The following is a 12,008-nucleotide window of genomic DNA, read 5'->3' as shown; positions in this document are numbered from 1 at the left end:
ACACATTAAAAAACCTTCTGTGTGGATCAGTCAAAACAAGTGTGCAGACGGGATCCATACCCACACCACCACGCTGCAGTCTCTGGACTGAAAAATACAGTCCACAGCCAGGGAATGAGAGCAGCGCGAACTTGCCCACAAGGGGATCAAATCCACTTCTCTGGCGCTTTCAACACAGTACCCCTCCAGCCAACACGCTAATGAACGACAGACTCTGTGCTACGTTTGTTTTTGCCCCAAAAACAATTATCTGAGGGATACTGGCTTGAAATCAGTGCAGTTGTAAACCTTTTTTATAGCTATTTATGACAGACCCGGACTTCAGAGGCTGCAAAATCTGTGTCCCACTAAACCAGAGACCAACTTTTTATTCGTACAAAAGAACATCTATCACCTCAGTGGAAGAAACCACCACAGTACGATAATCGACGCTGAAAGCGACTCACCTTGAACAGAAAGATCAAAGGTCGCCAGCTCGCTTTTGATCATTTCTTCACTGGATTTCATTTTGCTCTGTGAATTGGCCACCAAAAAGTCAAATTTGCTGATTTTGGGCTTTTCACTTTGAAACTCTCCAAAGTCATCTGCACACTCTTTAGGGGTGTCGTGAGACGCACTCTTGGCAGCTGGGCTCGGACAGGTGGCCTCTTGGCTCCGTTCGGCTGTCGGCAAGTCCTGTCTCGTGAAATCTTTATAGTCCCCACCTTCATACTCCTTTTGCTCACTGGTCTGAGGAATCACATCTTTAAAACTGGCAAAAGCTGGGAAGGCGGTCTCTGGAAGTGGATCTTCACTTGCGAGGGTTGTTACTTTGGAGAGAGAGGTCATGGTGAGGTTTTCGGAACTGCCAAATGTCTCTTTCTTTTGAAGAACTGAGGCAGCTGAGGGGGATCCGCTTCCTGCTGAGAGGACAAATGGAGAGAGTTTTCTGCCCTGAGACGCATCATCCCTGTCTGACCAGTCATAGCTCGTAAGTGTGCTCACTGCAAAATTGCTACCGTAGGTTCCAAAAGCAGCATATTTTAAGTCCTCTATATCTGAAAGGGAAATAAGACCCCACAATTAGAGGCAAACTCATGATTTAGGCAAAATGCCCTGAACTCTGCAGAAGCAAAATGTCTAGCATATTTGATTAGTTTTATGCTATGTTGGAGTTAACTAAATTTAGAGCTTGTACTGAAATTAAAGGAATTGGGCTGTAAAATCTGATCTTTAAAAACCCACATTAGCTTTGAGTTGGCATTTATATTTAGTTACAAAGAGCCTTTTTTTTCTGCATGTAAAGATTACTATAAAAAGACAGGAGTATCATCTATCAATGTATGATATGGTTAGGGTCATTTAATAAACTGTTCACTTACAAACTTTAAAACGTACTTACAGTACTCCCTGCCTAAAACTGGTCCCTTTCGTCTTGACTTGGTTGGGAAATGTTCCTTTAACACATGGACGTATGAAATGTACATGACAAACTACTTAAAAACTGACAATTTCTCAAAAGTAAAGTGAAAATAATGTTACCTAACTTTTAACCAATTCTTAGGAGACTCTGTCTCAGGCAAGATCAAAGGTAAGATTTTAATTAAGCAGTTACTTACCTAGTTGTTATTGTCAGTATGGACGCCACACTGCTGTGATGGAGTATGAGGAAAGAAAAATCAATCTAATCTACTTTAGCCTCTAACAAATAGAATCAAATGTCTGGGTCCTGGTGTGTTCCTGTTTCTCCTTCAACTATGTATCAGCCCCTCATTAAAAAAAAAAAAAAGAAAGAAAGAAAAGAAAGAAGAAAGAAGAAAGAAGAAAGAAATGCTGGGGCAGAAGACTCATTTTACAAAGCATTCTTAATACATGTTTAAATAATTTAAGATGTAGCATAAAACAATAGAGAGAATGGAAGGTTCTATTTCAAGTAGGCTCCATGCTCAGCGTGGAGCCCAATGTGGGGCTTGAACTCACGACCCTGAGATCAAGACCTGCGCTGAGATCAAGAGTCAGACACTTAATCGACCAAGCCCCCCAGGCGCCCCAAGAACGTAGGGTTTTGATTTAGACAGATCATGGTTCAATTCAACGGCGCCACCTACTGCTTGCATGCACGACACAAGTCATTTAACAGTTCTTACAACCTTGGTTTGCTTCTCAGTCAACTTGAGAAGACCATGGCCTTGGAAAGGCTGTGCGGTGACGCTGGACGGGTAACGTGGGTAAAGCGCCCCCGCTCAGCGCCTGGTGAGCAACGTGTACTAACGGTATTTGTGCAGCCTAGTTGCCGCTGGCCATCTTACATTTAGTTGCTGCTTTAGGGCCTAAAATGGAATTATTTCAGAGTAAAAATGAAATGTCAACTCATCATTTTAAAGGTCTCAACTAGAGGAAGTTTCTTGCCCGTTTTCGAAAAGCCAAAGCGGCTGAGGCTGAAAACCGCTCATGTGCGGGGCCACTCACTCCAGCGCGCTGGCCGTTTGGTCTGGCTGACGGGCTGAGTGTCCTTCCAGTCTCAGTGGACGAGGCCGGAGGGCCGGGTGCAAGACTCCCTCTCTCTCACAACCGCGAACACAGTTGACAAGGCAAATGCTCAAAAGTTCTGGGACCCAGGTTTTCCTAACTAAGTCAACAGGTGAACCACACGAGGTCATTGTGTCTTTGTTCCCCCGAGGGTTAAGGGATTCCTGACATTTCCATAGCTCCTCCAAGAGCATACTCCGAACCTCTCTCGCTTTCTCTTTAAACTCAATTAGGAAAAGGGCACTACATTAATAAGAAAAGTGGAAAGAAAAACCTGGATTACACAAAAGGCGAACCAGCAAAAAGCAGAAAACTTTCACAGAACAGTGTTTTTTAGACCTCTGTGGTGTAAATGGTACCCTCAAATTTGGCTTGTTAAACGGCAGGGAAAAAAAGATTTCAGGTGAGAAATGTATGGTTTAGAATGACTAAACCAAGACCTCAGGCAAAATGCTTTCTTGGTGTCTGCTGTGGTGTTGTTCCCGCGCCCCCCCAAATAGTGAAAGGGAGCAGCGGGTGCCCTGACTCCAACGAGGCGGACTGCAATCAGGAGGCAGACGCAGTTAAACACAGGAGTCATCTTCAAGGGGTGCATTCAGAAAAATGTCTCACAACATGGGTATTTTTCATTATTAGACCCTACTAGAAAGCTTTTTGGGGAAGCTGTATTATGAACTGTGCCAAGAATCTCATCTACTAGAAGGGTGGCAATTTTCCCAAAGACCAAAGGTAAATTTAATGAAAAGGTAAGCTCTAGTTCGGAAACCATAACCCAGTTACTATGGTAATAAAAAGACCTTTTTGTGCAATAATGCAGTAAGAAAAAAATAAGGGTTTAAAAAAAAAACAGAAATGATTGTAATATAATCAGGTAAAAGGCATTATAAACAATAAGGGATTACCTTAGCTGAAGAGCTTTTAAATATGTTTATATTTAAACATACAGGTCTTCAACAAATCTTAATTTTATTAAAAATGAGAGGCATAACATTTTGCCTTTTGGAGCAATTCACAGATATGACCAAAGAAAGATTAAAAAAAATTTATATTAAAAAAAAAAGAGGAGTAAATATACAAGATATACCAAAATCCAGCCTCAAGGTTGATTTAAAAATTTTACTTTTGCTTATTCATTGGCTACTAAAGCGTAAAAAAAAATTTCCTGAAGTGCAGTGCATTTGAACACATAAGGAAGTACTAACACTGAATTATGTAAGGAAGATGAGAACACAGGCTTCCCAAATCTTAGCATTTATAAATAATATAAAAACTGAGTAGTAGTTCCTGGAATGGGGAATATTAGTAAACCATTTTCTAAGAAAAATGTGGTAAATCAGTTCACTGAGGGTAGGTTAAACTAAGAAAATTTCTCATTTCTCACGTTAACAATTCTACATTTTCTAAGCAGTCAAATTACATGTATTACCGTATGATGGTTTTCAAAATATTAAAGATGCTGTAAGACCTACAACGTAAGTGATGGAAGCCTGTCTGGAAAAATGATGTGGAATAACCCACATTTTGTAATCACTGAAGTTTCTATAGATGGGTGTTCCATTCGATAGCTGAATTCTGAAAATTGCGGGAGAAACAGGAAAAAGAAAACAGAGAATGGATGCAATAAAATGAAAAGAGAATCACTACTGTATTTCCAGTTCTCCTGGAGAGCTCTGAGGCTGTGCTAGGTTGAACAGCAATTGCACACAGATAATAGGCCAAATTGTGTGCTGTAATACAGGTATTTGTTGGCAATCAGGAATGTCCTATTACAAAGGCCAGAGGAATCAAGCAGGCGAGCTCCTTTCCATCATGGATCTCAAATCAAGACATGGATTTCTTGCTTATGCTGGCAAGTAACCCGAGCAATCACTTCCATAACCTCTATTCAAATCCCCTCTGAATGGATGTTGAAGACAAAACAAGGTATTTCTGGGAACAAAGAATGTGAGCCTCCACTACACGACACAAAGGCCATAGATAGCCATTTCCATGGAAGTTTTCTAAAGCAGTAAGCATATGCCCAGGTGATTAAGTTCCTGGCTTTGGAGAAGGGAGTTTAGAAAAAGAAGAAAGGATACATGCGCAAAGCCCACTATTCTCCAGGGTTTTATATAGCAACAAAAATGTTCATTGGACTGAGGAAGAAATACCTTTTAATTTCCAATACTGATTTAATCCAAACTTCACTTACCAAAGCAAACCATGAGATATTCCTACATCTCAACTTCTTTCCACCCCTGACCCTATTCTACCTTCACACGCTCTATTACCTAGAGAACCTGGGCTGTGTCCTGGAAGTCTCAAACACTCGGATAGTTGTTCACGAAAAGAGGAATGAAAGTGATCACAGCCTGAGTATGACAGGCTACAAAATGCTGCGGTATAATTGCCTTCTAGTGTTCCCTAATCCGCATAGAAACCTCCCATTCTTCCTTTGTCCCGACTCACAGAAATCTATGGTTTAAACAATACCCACGCTATCTGAAAGCACCCCCAGGTTTCTGTGCCAGTACTTTAAAGTTCAACAGAGAAAAGCAGCTATTCTGGAGATATTTGAAGTCAGAAGGGGCTGGAAGGCCAAGGAATGGTGTCAGGATACACAGTTGACTCTTGAATGATAACGGGTTTGAACCACAAAGGTCCACTTCTACATGGATTTAAAAAAAAATACAGTACTGTAAATGTATTTTCTCTTTCTTGTGATTTTCTTAGTAATATTTTTTTTTGCTAGCTTACTTTATTAGAATACATAATACATATAACATACAAAATAAATGTTAATTGACTTTATATTATCAGTAAGGCTTCTGGCCAACTGTAGGCTAGTAGTCAAAAGTTGTATGGGGATTTTGGACTGCACTGGGGCAGGGGGGGTCAATGTCTCTAACCGCCATGTTGTTCAAGGGTCAACCATACAGTGGTACTGCTCATGGTCATCGTGAAAAAATCTCATTAAAAAACCCACCAAATGAACACAGAAGATGGCAACTGCACGTGGGGTCTTTTGGCCATCCAAGAGAGAAGGCAGCACCCAGCAGACCCTCTTATGCCCGTGACCTTAATATGCTCTCAAAGCCATTGGGACAACATTTTCCAAAACAACTTATCAAAAGAATTCAACTGATGGAAAAACAAAGCTAGAAGTAGGTCTTTAAAAAGAAAATAATTTGAGTTATTTTAGGTAATTTAGCCCAGCTTTTCGATACTGGCAGTGTCCCCTTCATGTTCATTTGCTACTTTTAAAAATCAGCAGAGATTTTAATGTGAACAGAGAGTGACTGCAGAATACGAATACACTTGTATAATTTCTCAGGCACTGATATATGACATCAAGAACTCACTGTACTACTTTACTTGGCACAGTTAGAGTAAACAGAACAGTATTTTTGTTTGTTTGTTTGAACCTATAGCATGAGTTCTTCAAGTCTTTATTGCAAGTTTATATTATTATATTATTAAATGAACATGATTGTTTTATATTTATATATTTATATTTTTATATAAATCAGTTATTTTTAGTCATTTTCTAAAATGAGTTATATTTAGTTATTTTTATAAATATAAATAATTATTATTCAGTCATTTTCTGTAGCCTGTTCAGATAAATGCAGAAAGGACAAAATAAAGCAGTCCCAGATGGACCAATCTAGCATTAGATCGTTCCATTGACAAAGGAATTTCCTTGCCAAAGCCACCACAAGACTGGTCTTATATATGGCACAAGAAAAATCCTAAATAAAGGGCAGTTGGTATCATCACTAGACAGAGGTTATATCAAGATCTCTTTCTTCCAAATTAGTTAGCAGCAAACATCATAATTAAGACATAATATATTTATCCAACTTTTGAAAGCATTAATTTCTGGAAAACACAGTTTGAATGGCAGACACAGCTTTACTTTTGAATTAATCCAAACTCCAACATGCAACTTTTTTCTTTCTCAAACGGCCTATTTCAGATACTGTGAGCGATCTCTCTGGAATCCTATTCAAAATCCTCATCTTAAATGGTTTAATTTCCTGTCCGCCTCAAATTTTTAAAAAAGAACAAAGAACTAAAATCTCAAAATGTAAGAAAAAAAATGTAAACTATGGAAACAATCCTTTTTTTCCAAGGTCTTAATTGTTCTTGGGTCTATGATCTAAAAAATAATAAATATTCCCAAGGTTTTTTGCTATTAATATACTCTAAAATGGAAAAAAATAGTTTCCAAACTTGGCATTCTCTCATTGCTAACTTGTGTGTCTTTCTAGAATTGTTTTCTTAAAAAGGAAAGTGGTTTAAAGCTTACTTTGAGGACATTCCCTAAAATTGTTTTAAGAACTTGCTTTATGACTATGAGTAAAAAAACAGACTCAGGGGTGGCTTCATGATACACTCTGAAGTTGGAAAGATAACGTGCTCTACAATTCGAGCATGAGTGCCCATTTCAGACTCACACTGAATTCAGTCCTGAAGACTTCCCGGTATTAACACTGAATGCTCTCCATTACAGAGACTATCAATTTAAATTCAGTTTGTAAGCACTGTGCTCAGAAGTCCATCTCAATACCATTTCATGATTTAAGTTAAATTTACAGGTATCTAGTTCTTAACAGATGTATCCCCTCTCCCCAACACTCAACTCTTAGATCTGTCCCCTCAGCCGCTCCCTCTCTTCACACGCTCTAACTCCTAGTGGAGACAGGCTGTCGCTGTCATGTTTACAAAGCAATAACATCTAACCTGTTTTTTCACTAGAAGAAAGGAGTAAATTTTTCCTATTACATAGTGTAAGGTTAAAATTACGTTTTAATTCAGTGCCATGTTAAAAACTTCTATCAATGGAATTATAAGGGGAAAAGGCTAAACCAATACTTTCTTAGGAGAAAGGTATTTGAAGAAACAAAAAAAAGGGAAAGACCCTCTAATCACAGGAGGTGCTATTGCTTTGCACTTGATACGGACCAGATATTTCTCTGGTCTAACCCTGAAAAAGTACAAATTACACACATCCCCACACTTTCAAAATATGCCAAAGAATTATTTATTAACATAGGACTTACAGATCACAAAAGAGAGTGGTACAGAAGAGCTGGAAAAGAAGTCATCAGAATAAGCATGCAGGTCAGTATTTGCAGAGGAATATACCAAAGCAAGTTCGAAAAGGCACATTCACACAGAAAATGTCTAGGTTGAAAAAAAGACATCAGAAAAGCAGCCAAAAAAAAAAAATACTAATAATAAGGCGCTGATTAAAATACAACGATTTTCAATGTCAAAGAAGAGCTACTTTACAGGTAGGTAGGTAGCTAGCTACAGAAGTCTTGCTAACCCTTCGAGAGTGTCACAAATGAGGGTAAGCGCTTGCTGCCAACAAAACCAGATGATCGTAAGGACTGCACATCAGGATGCTTCAGTGCCAGAGAGATTAAATTTGGCGGTGGGGACAGAAGCAGCCTAGTCGAAACTATATGCAGCAAGGGCTCAAAGGGTTAAATGTAATAATATGCAGAGAAATCAGGCAATGTTATTAGTATTATCTACCTTCCATACAAAGAATTATAGCGAGAGTTAAAAGAGACAGTATCCCCTTCAGAGTTAAGTTAGGGTTTCTAAGGTCCAGAGAGAGCAATCTGCTAGGTTTTATTCTCTTTTTGTCAGCCCCCTTTTTATTTCTCCAGCAAGAAGTACCTTTAACCCTCAAACTAAGAGAGCAAGAGATACTGTCGTCAACATGAGGTTAAAGTAAAACCAAACGGCACTGAAGAAGTCCCGGCCATTTACCTGGACAGTACATGGATGCAGCAGTTTTGCTCAACAATAGAGCTCATTGGTCAGACAGCAACCCCTTTAACAACCGCTCTAAAGGGATACTGCTCCTTTCCGACAGGAGGTTTACAGATCAAAAAAGAGGAAACACTCTGCTTTTAAGAATAACCTCAAACTGAAGAGACTTGGCTTGAACATTACAGGTTCCAAGCTGGGAATGTTCCAAACATACATAAAAGAACATGAGCACAGAAGATTATTTTAACAGGTCAATCAGAACAAGCTCGGTCAAAAAAAACAAAACAAAACAAAACAAAACAAACAAACAAACCCTCCCCTCCCCAAATAAAATGAAAAAATTTAAAAAGAAGGAAAAAGAAAAAGACATCCCCAACCTGATTTAGACTCCTCTCATAAAGACATCTAGCTTGGCACTATGAAAGAATATAGATTCACTTTCAGAAAAATAGCTTCTAATTAATAACTTCAGAGTCCAAAAGGCTAGCATACATGTCATGAGATTTTTAAATAAAAATCAAATTTTTTTCAAAAAACAGAGCACTTTGCAACCTACCATGTGGCTCAAGCAGCTCATACCAAAAAAAAAAAAAAGAGAGAAACAAAATCACTCTATCAAACACATAGCAGCAAAAAAATAGGAAAACATCCGAGGAAAAATTAAAAAAAAGGAAGTAGACAGGCGCAAGGAGCTCTGCAGACAGTCCTTTGCCCTCGGACAATGCCCTAGCAAGCCACCGTGTAAGACACGTCCTGTCTGAAAACCTGCTCCTGACCAGCACGCTGTTTAAGGGTACCTCTAACACTTCAGTTGCCAAAGGATGGATGTCATTTTGTTCTCCGACTGGCCAATTTGATATATGCAAAAGCCATACTACTTTGACATTTCTGCCACAATCTGTAAACCTGGACGTGTCTTGTGTGTCCCTCTCTAGTTAAAAAACAACAAACCCTTTGAGTGCGTATTATGTTTTCTAGAATAATACAGTAATACTGAGATAGTTCTCATTATTAAAGGCCACAAAATGGGTTTATCTTTCTATATAACATACCAAATAACAAAACAAAACAAAAATGAGGACACTTGGGAATCTAGTTTTTACAACAGGAAGCTGGACTAAAGAAAAAACTGCTACCAGTAAATCCATACAGAATCTAGAGAGGGCTCCCTTGTAAGACGTTTTCAAACATTTCATGAGAAAGTTAGTAGTTACCCTATCCTACCATCTACAGATTTGTTACAATGTAATACTTTCAGTAATGGAGGAGCCGAAAACCGTACCTGAATTCCACTAACAACTCATGCCCTCCTCCTTGCCAGACTCTGGCACACAAGACATCCACAGACAGGCTCTTTCCTCCTCTCTTGTGGGGACGTGGCAAACTGCAGTACACCCAGCTAGACATTTTTACTTTCTTGGCCTACCAAGAGTCAGTTTCTGTAAACCGAACAGAATCCTATATTGGCAGCTGCCAAACAGACCCGAGAGAAGAGAGGAGAGGGAAACACTGACCTCACTCACAGAAATACAGCAACATTACTGACACTGCAGAAGTCTTTATAAAATTCCTGGTGATGCAGGGTTCATTCAGCAGTGGATTTTTATGTGCCTCTAACACCAAGTTGGTGTTCAGTTTCAAAAATAAAAATATTTTAGCGATCCACTCTAAGTTCCACAGTATTCATGGGATCCATATATCCAAGTATCTATACAATCAAATTTGACACTGCTTTAATGGGATTGGCAATGAAGAGATTAGAAATTCATGAAGGTTAAGAGCCAGAGCCTCACTCTACTGTAAATCAACACCCACCACACCATCTTTGAAATCTACATCACCATCACCAGAGTAATCTCACCAATTCCTCACCTGCAGCAGGAGGATGCTGGCCACTAACTGTTGGTAAATCCAAAGAGCTATCAGACATGACATGCTTAAGATCTCCTCCCACATCAGCCAGTTTCATGTCAAACTGAACAGAGAGTGCATCTTCAGAGTCCTCCTTGCCAACGCTGCTGCCGCCAATGGAAGGGAGATCCAAGGACTTCACTGAAGCAGAGTCTTCTTTGGTGTGTCTGAAAGCCACTGATTTCTCGCTCAGGGATTTGTCTGAGTTCATGGAAGAAAATTTACTGGAGGGGAAGTCAGCAAAATCATCATCACTTTTTCCTGAAGGAGTGTTATCTTTCAGTTCTTCAACACCTAGTCCAGATCCTTCCAGAGAAAGTTGTTTGAAGACATCATATTTGGTAGACGTGGCAGCTGAGTTCTGTCCGGTCTTCACCGTACTGCTTGAGCTGCCGGTTAGGGGAACAGGACTAGCTTCCTCTTTAAGGGCATCGTATTTGTCATTTGCCTTTTGCTCAGATGAAACTGAGCTATTACTGAAAGCCATAAAATCTGCAAAGTCATCCTGCTCCCCAACAGATGCTGGACTAGAATATTCCCCAAAAAGGTTGAATTCTCCAAAATCATCAGCCAAATTAGACATCTTCGTTGATGCCAACGCTGTCGTGGCCGCAGCAGATCCTGCCGGCTGTGGTCGTGTGGAAACAGGTTTGGATGCACTAAATGCAGCTGAAAAAGACAAGGGCTTCTCACTGCTGCAGTTAACTGAGGAAAACATGTCTAGGTCTGCTAAGTTCAGAGGAGTTTTCACTTGTGTTTGTTGTTTCTGTTGTATAGCTCCTGAGGGGAAGGCCGCTGGAAAAGTTTGGTCTCTTGTTGGTGGCTCTAGTGGTGATAGGCTATCGGCAGTTTTAAAATCGGTGAAGCCATCATCAGTGCCTGCGGATCGGAATTCTGCAAAGTTTTCTCCTGAAAGAAAAAAAAATACAGCCAAATAAATAAGAATGCTGAGCTGAAAACCACATGATACACAGCATATTAAATTACAAGCATACTTTTAGAGACTTTTCCCTCATTGGTCTGACATTATTTAACCACACTGTAAACCCCACCAAAACATCTCTTTGGAAACTACGCATCTGTTTCCACATTGTAGGCTAGTGATACCAAAATAAATACAAATCAAACGGAGAGCACCTAACAGTATCAGTTTCGTTTGCTCATCTAAGTGTGCTATGTCTCCTAGTGCCAGGTCCTTCAGTTGGCCAAAAGTGCTGCTCTCGGGGCTTCTTCTCACTAGAGCTAGCCAGCCAAGCACACAAGGGAAGAAGAAATAGGTGCTGTATGTTCCTGAAGAGATACACGTTGACATAATGATCCTTTAAAGATGAAATGTTTTACATGGTGCTCAGTTAGGAAAAAAATATCACAGGTACCATTGAGGTATTATGAAAAATCCTGCATCTAATATTTAGGATATGAAATGCTTTGCTCAACTAGGCACTTTAAGCATCTTGTTAGATATAATGTGGTCTTGCGCTCCAGTATACGGAGGAATTTGAAGGGAACTTTGATGAAAATTTTTGAAAAGGTATCTACTTATTTGTAAAACATTCTAGCTAAGGACACATTTTTTTTTTTTAAGATTTATTTATTTGAGAGAGAGAGAGAGGAAGGAAGCAAGCATGTATGCTCGTGTGAGCACAAGTGGGAGGGACAGAGAATCTCAAGCAGACTCTGCGCCAAGCAGGGAGCCTGATGTGGGGCTGGATCTCACAATCCTGAGATCAGACCCAAGCCAAAACCAAGAGCTGAACACTTGACAGACTGCACCACCCAGGCGCCCCCTGCTAAGGGCACATTTTAAAGTGGTTTTTCTA

The 12,008-nt window shown here is 39.7% G+C and overlaps 1 protein-coding gene across 15 annotated transcripts in view; it reads right to left on the bottom strand.

The window, feature by feature from the left end:
* The window catches only part of SYNRG (synergin gamma), an 85,794-nt gene that overhangs the window by 27,279 nt on the left and 46,507 nt on the right, over positions 1–12,008 (bottom strand). For 11 of the 15 annotated variants that reach the window (XM_034641632.1, XM_034641633.1, XM_034641638.1 and 8 more), the window contains 2 exons: positions 10,150–11,097; positions 447–1,037 (listed from right to left, as the gene is read on the bottom strand). In XM_034641632.1, the coding sequence (XP_034497523.1) occupies positions 447–1,037; positions 10,150–11,097 (1,539 nt within the window). The remainder of the gene's footprint in view (positions 1–446; positions 1,038–10,149; positions 11,098–12,008) is intronic. The other 4 variants (XM_034641636.1, XM_019805574.2, XM_019805573.2 and 1 more) reach the window with 2 other exon arrangements.

The sequence above is a fragment of the Ailuropoda melanoleuca genome, chromosome 13 (assembly GCF_002007445.2).
Source record: "Ailuropoda melanoleuca isolate Jingjing chromosome 13, ASM200744v2, whole genome shotgun sequence".
In the NCBI taxonomy this organism is placed as follows: domain Eukaryota; kingdom Metazoa; phylum Chordata; class Mammalia; order Carnivora; family Ursidae; genus Ailuropoda; species Ailuropoda melanoleuca.
Note: the sequence above shows the minus strand (reverse complement) of the source record. Positions and strands in the feature narration are given on the sequence as shown.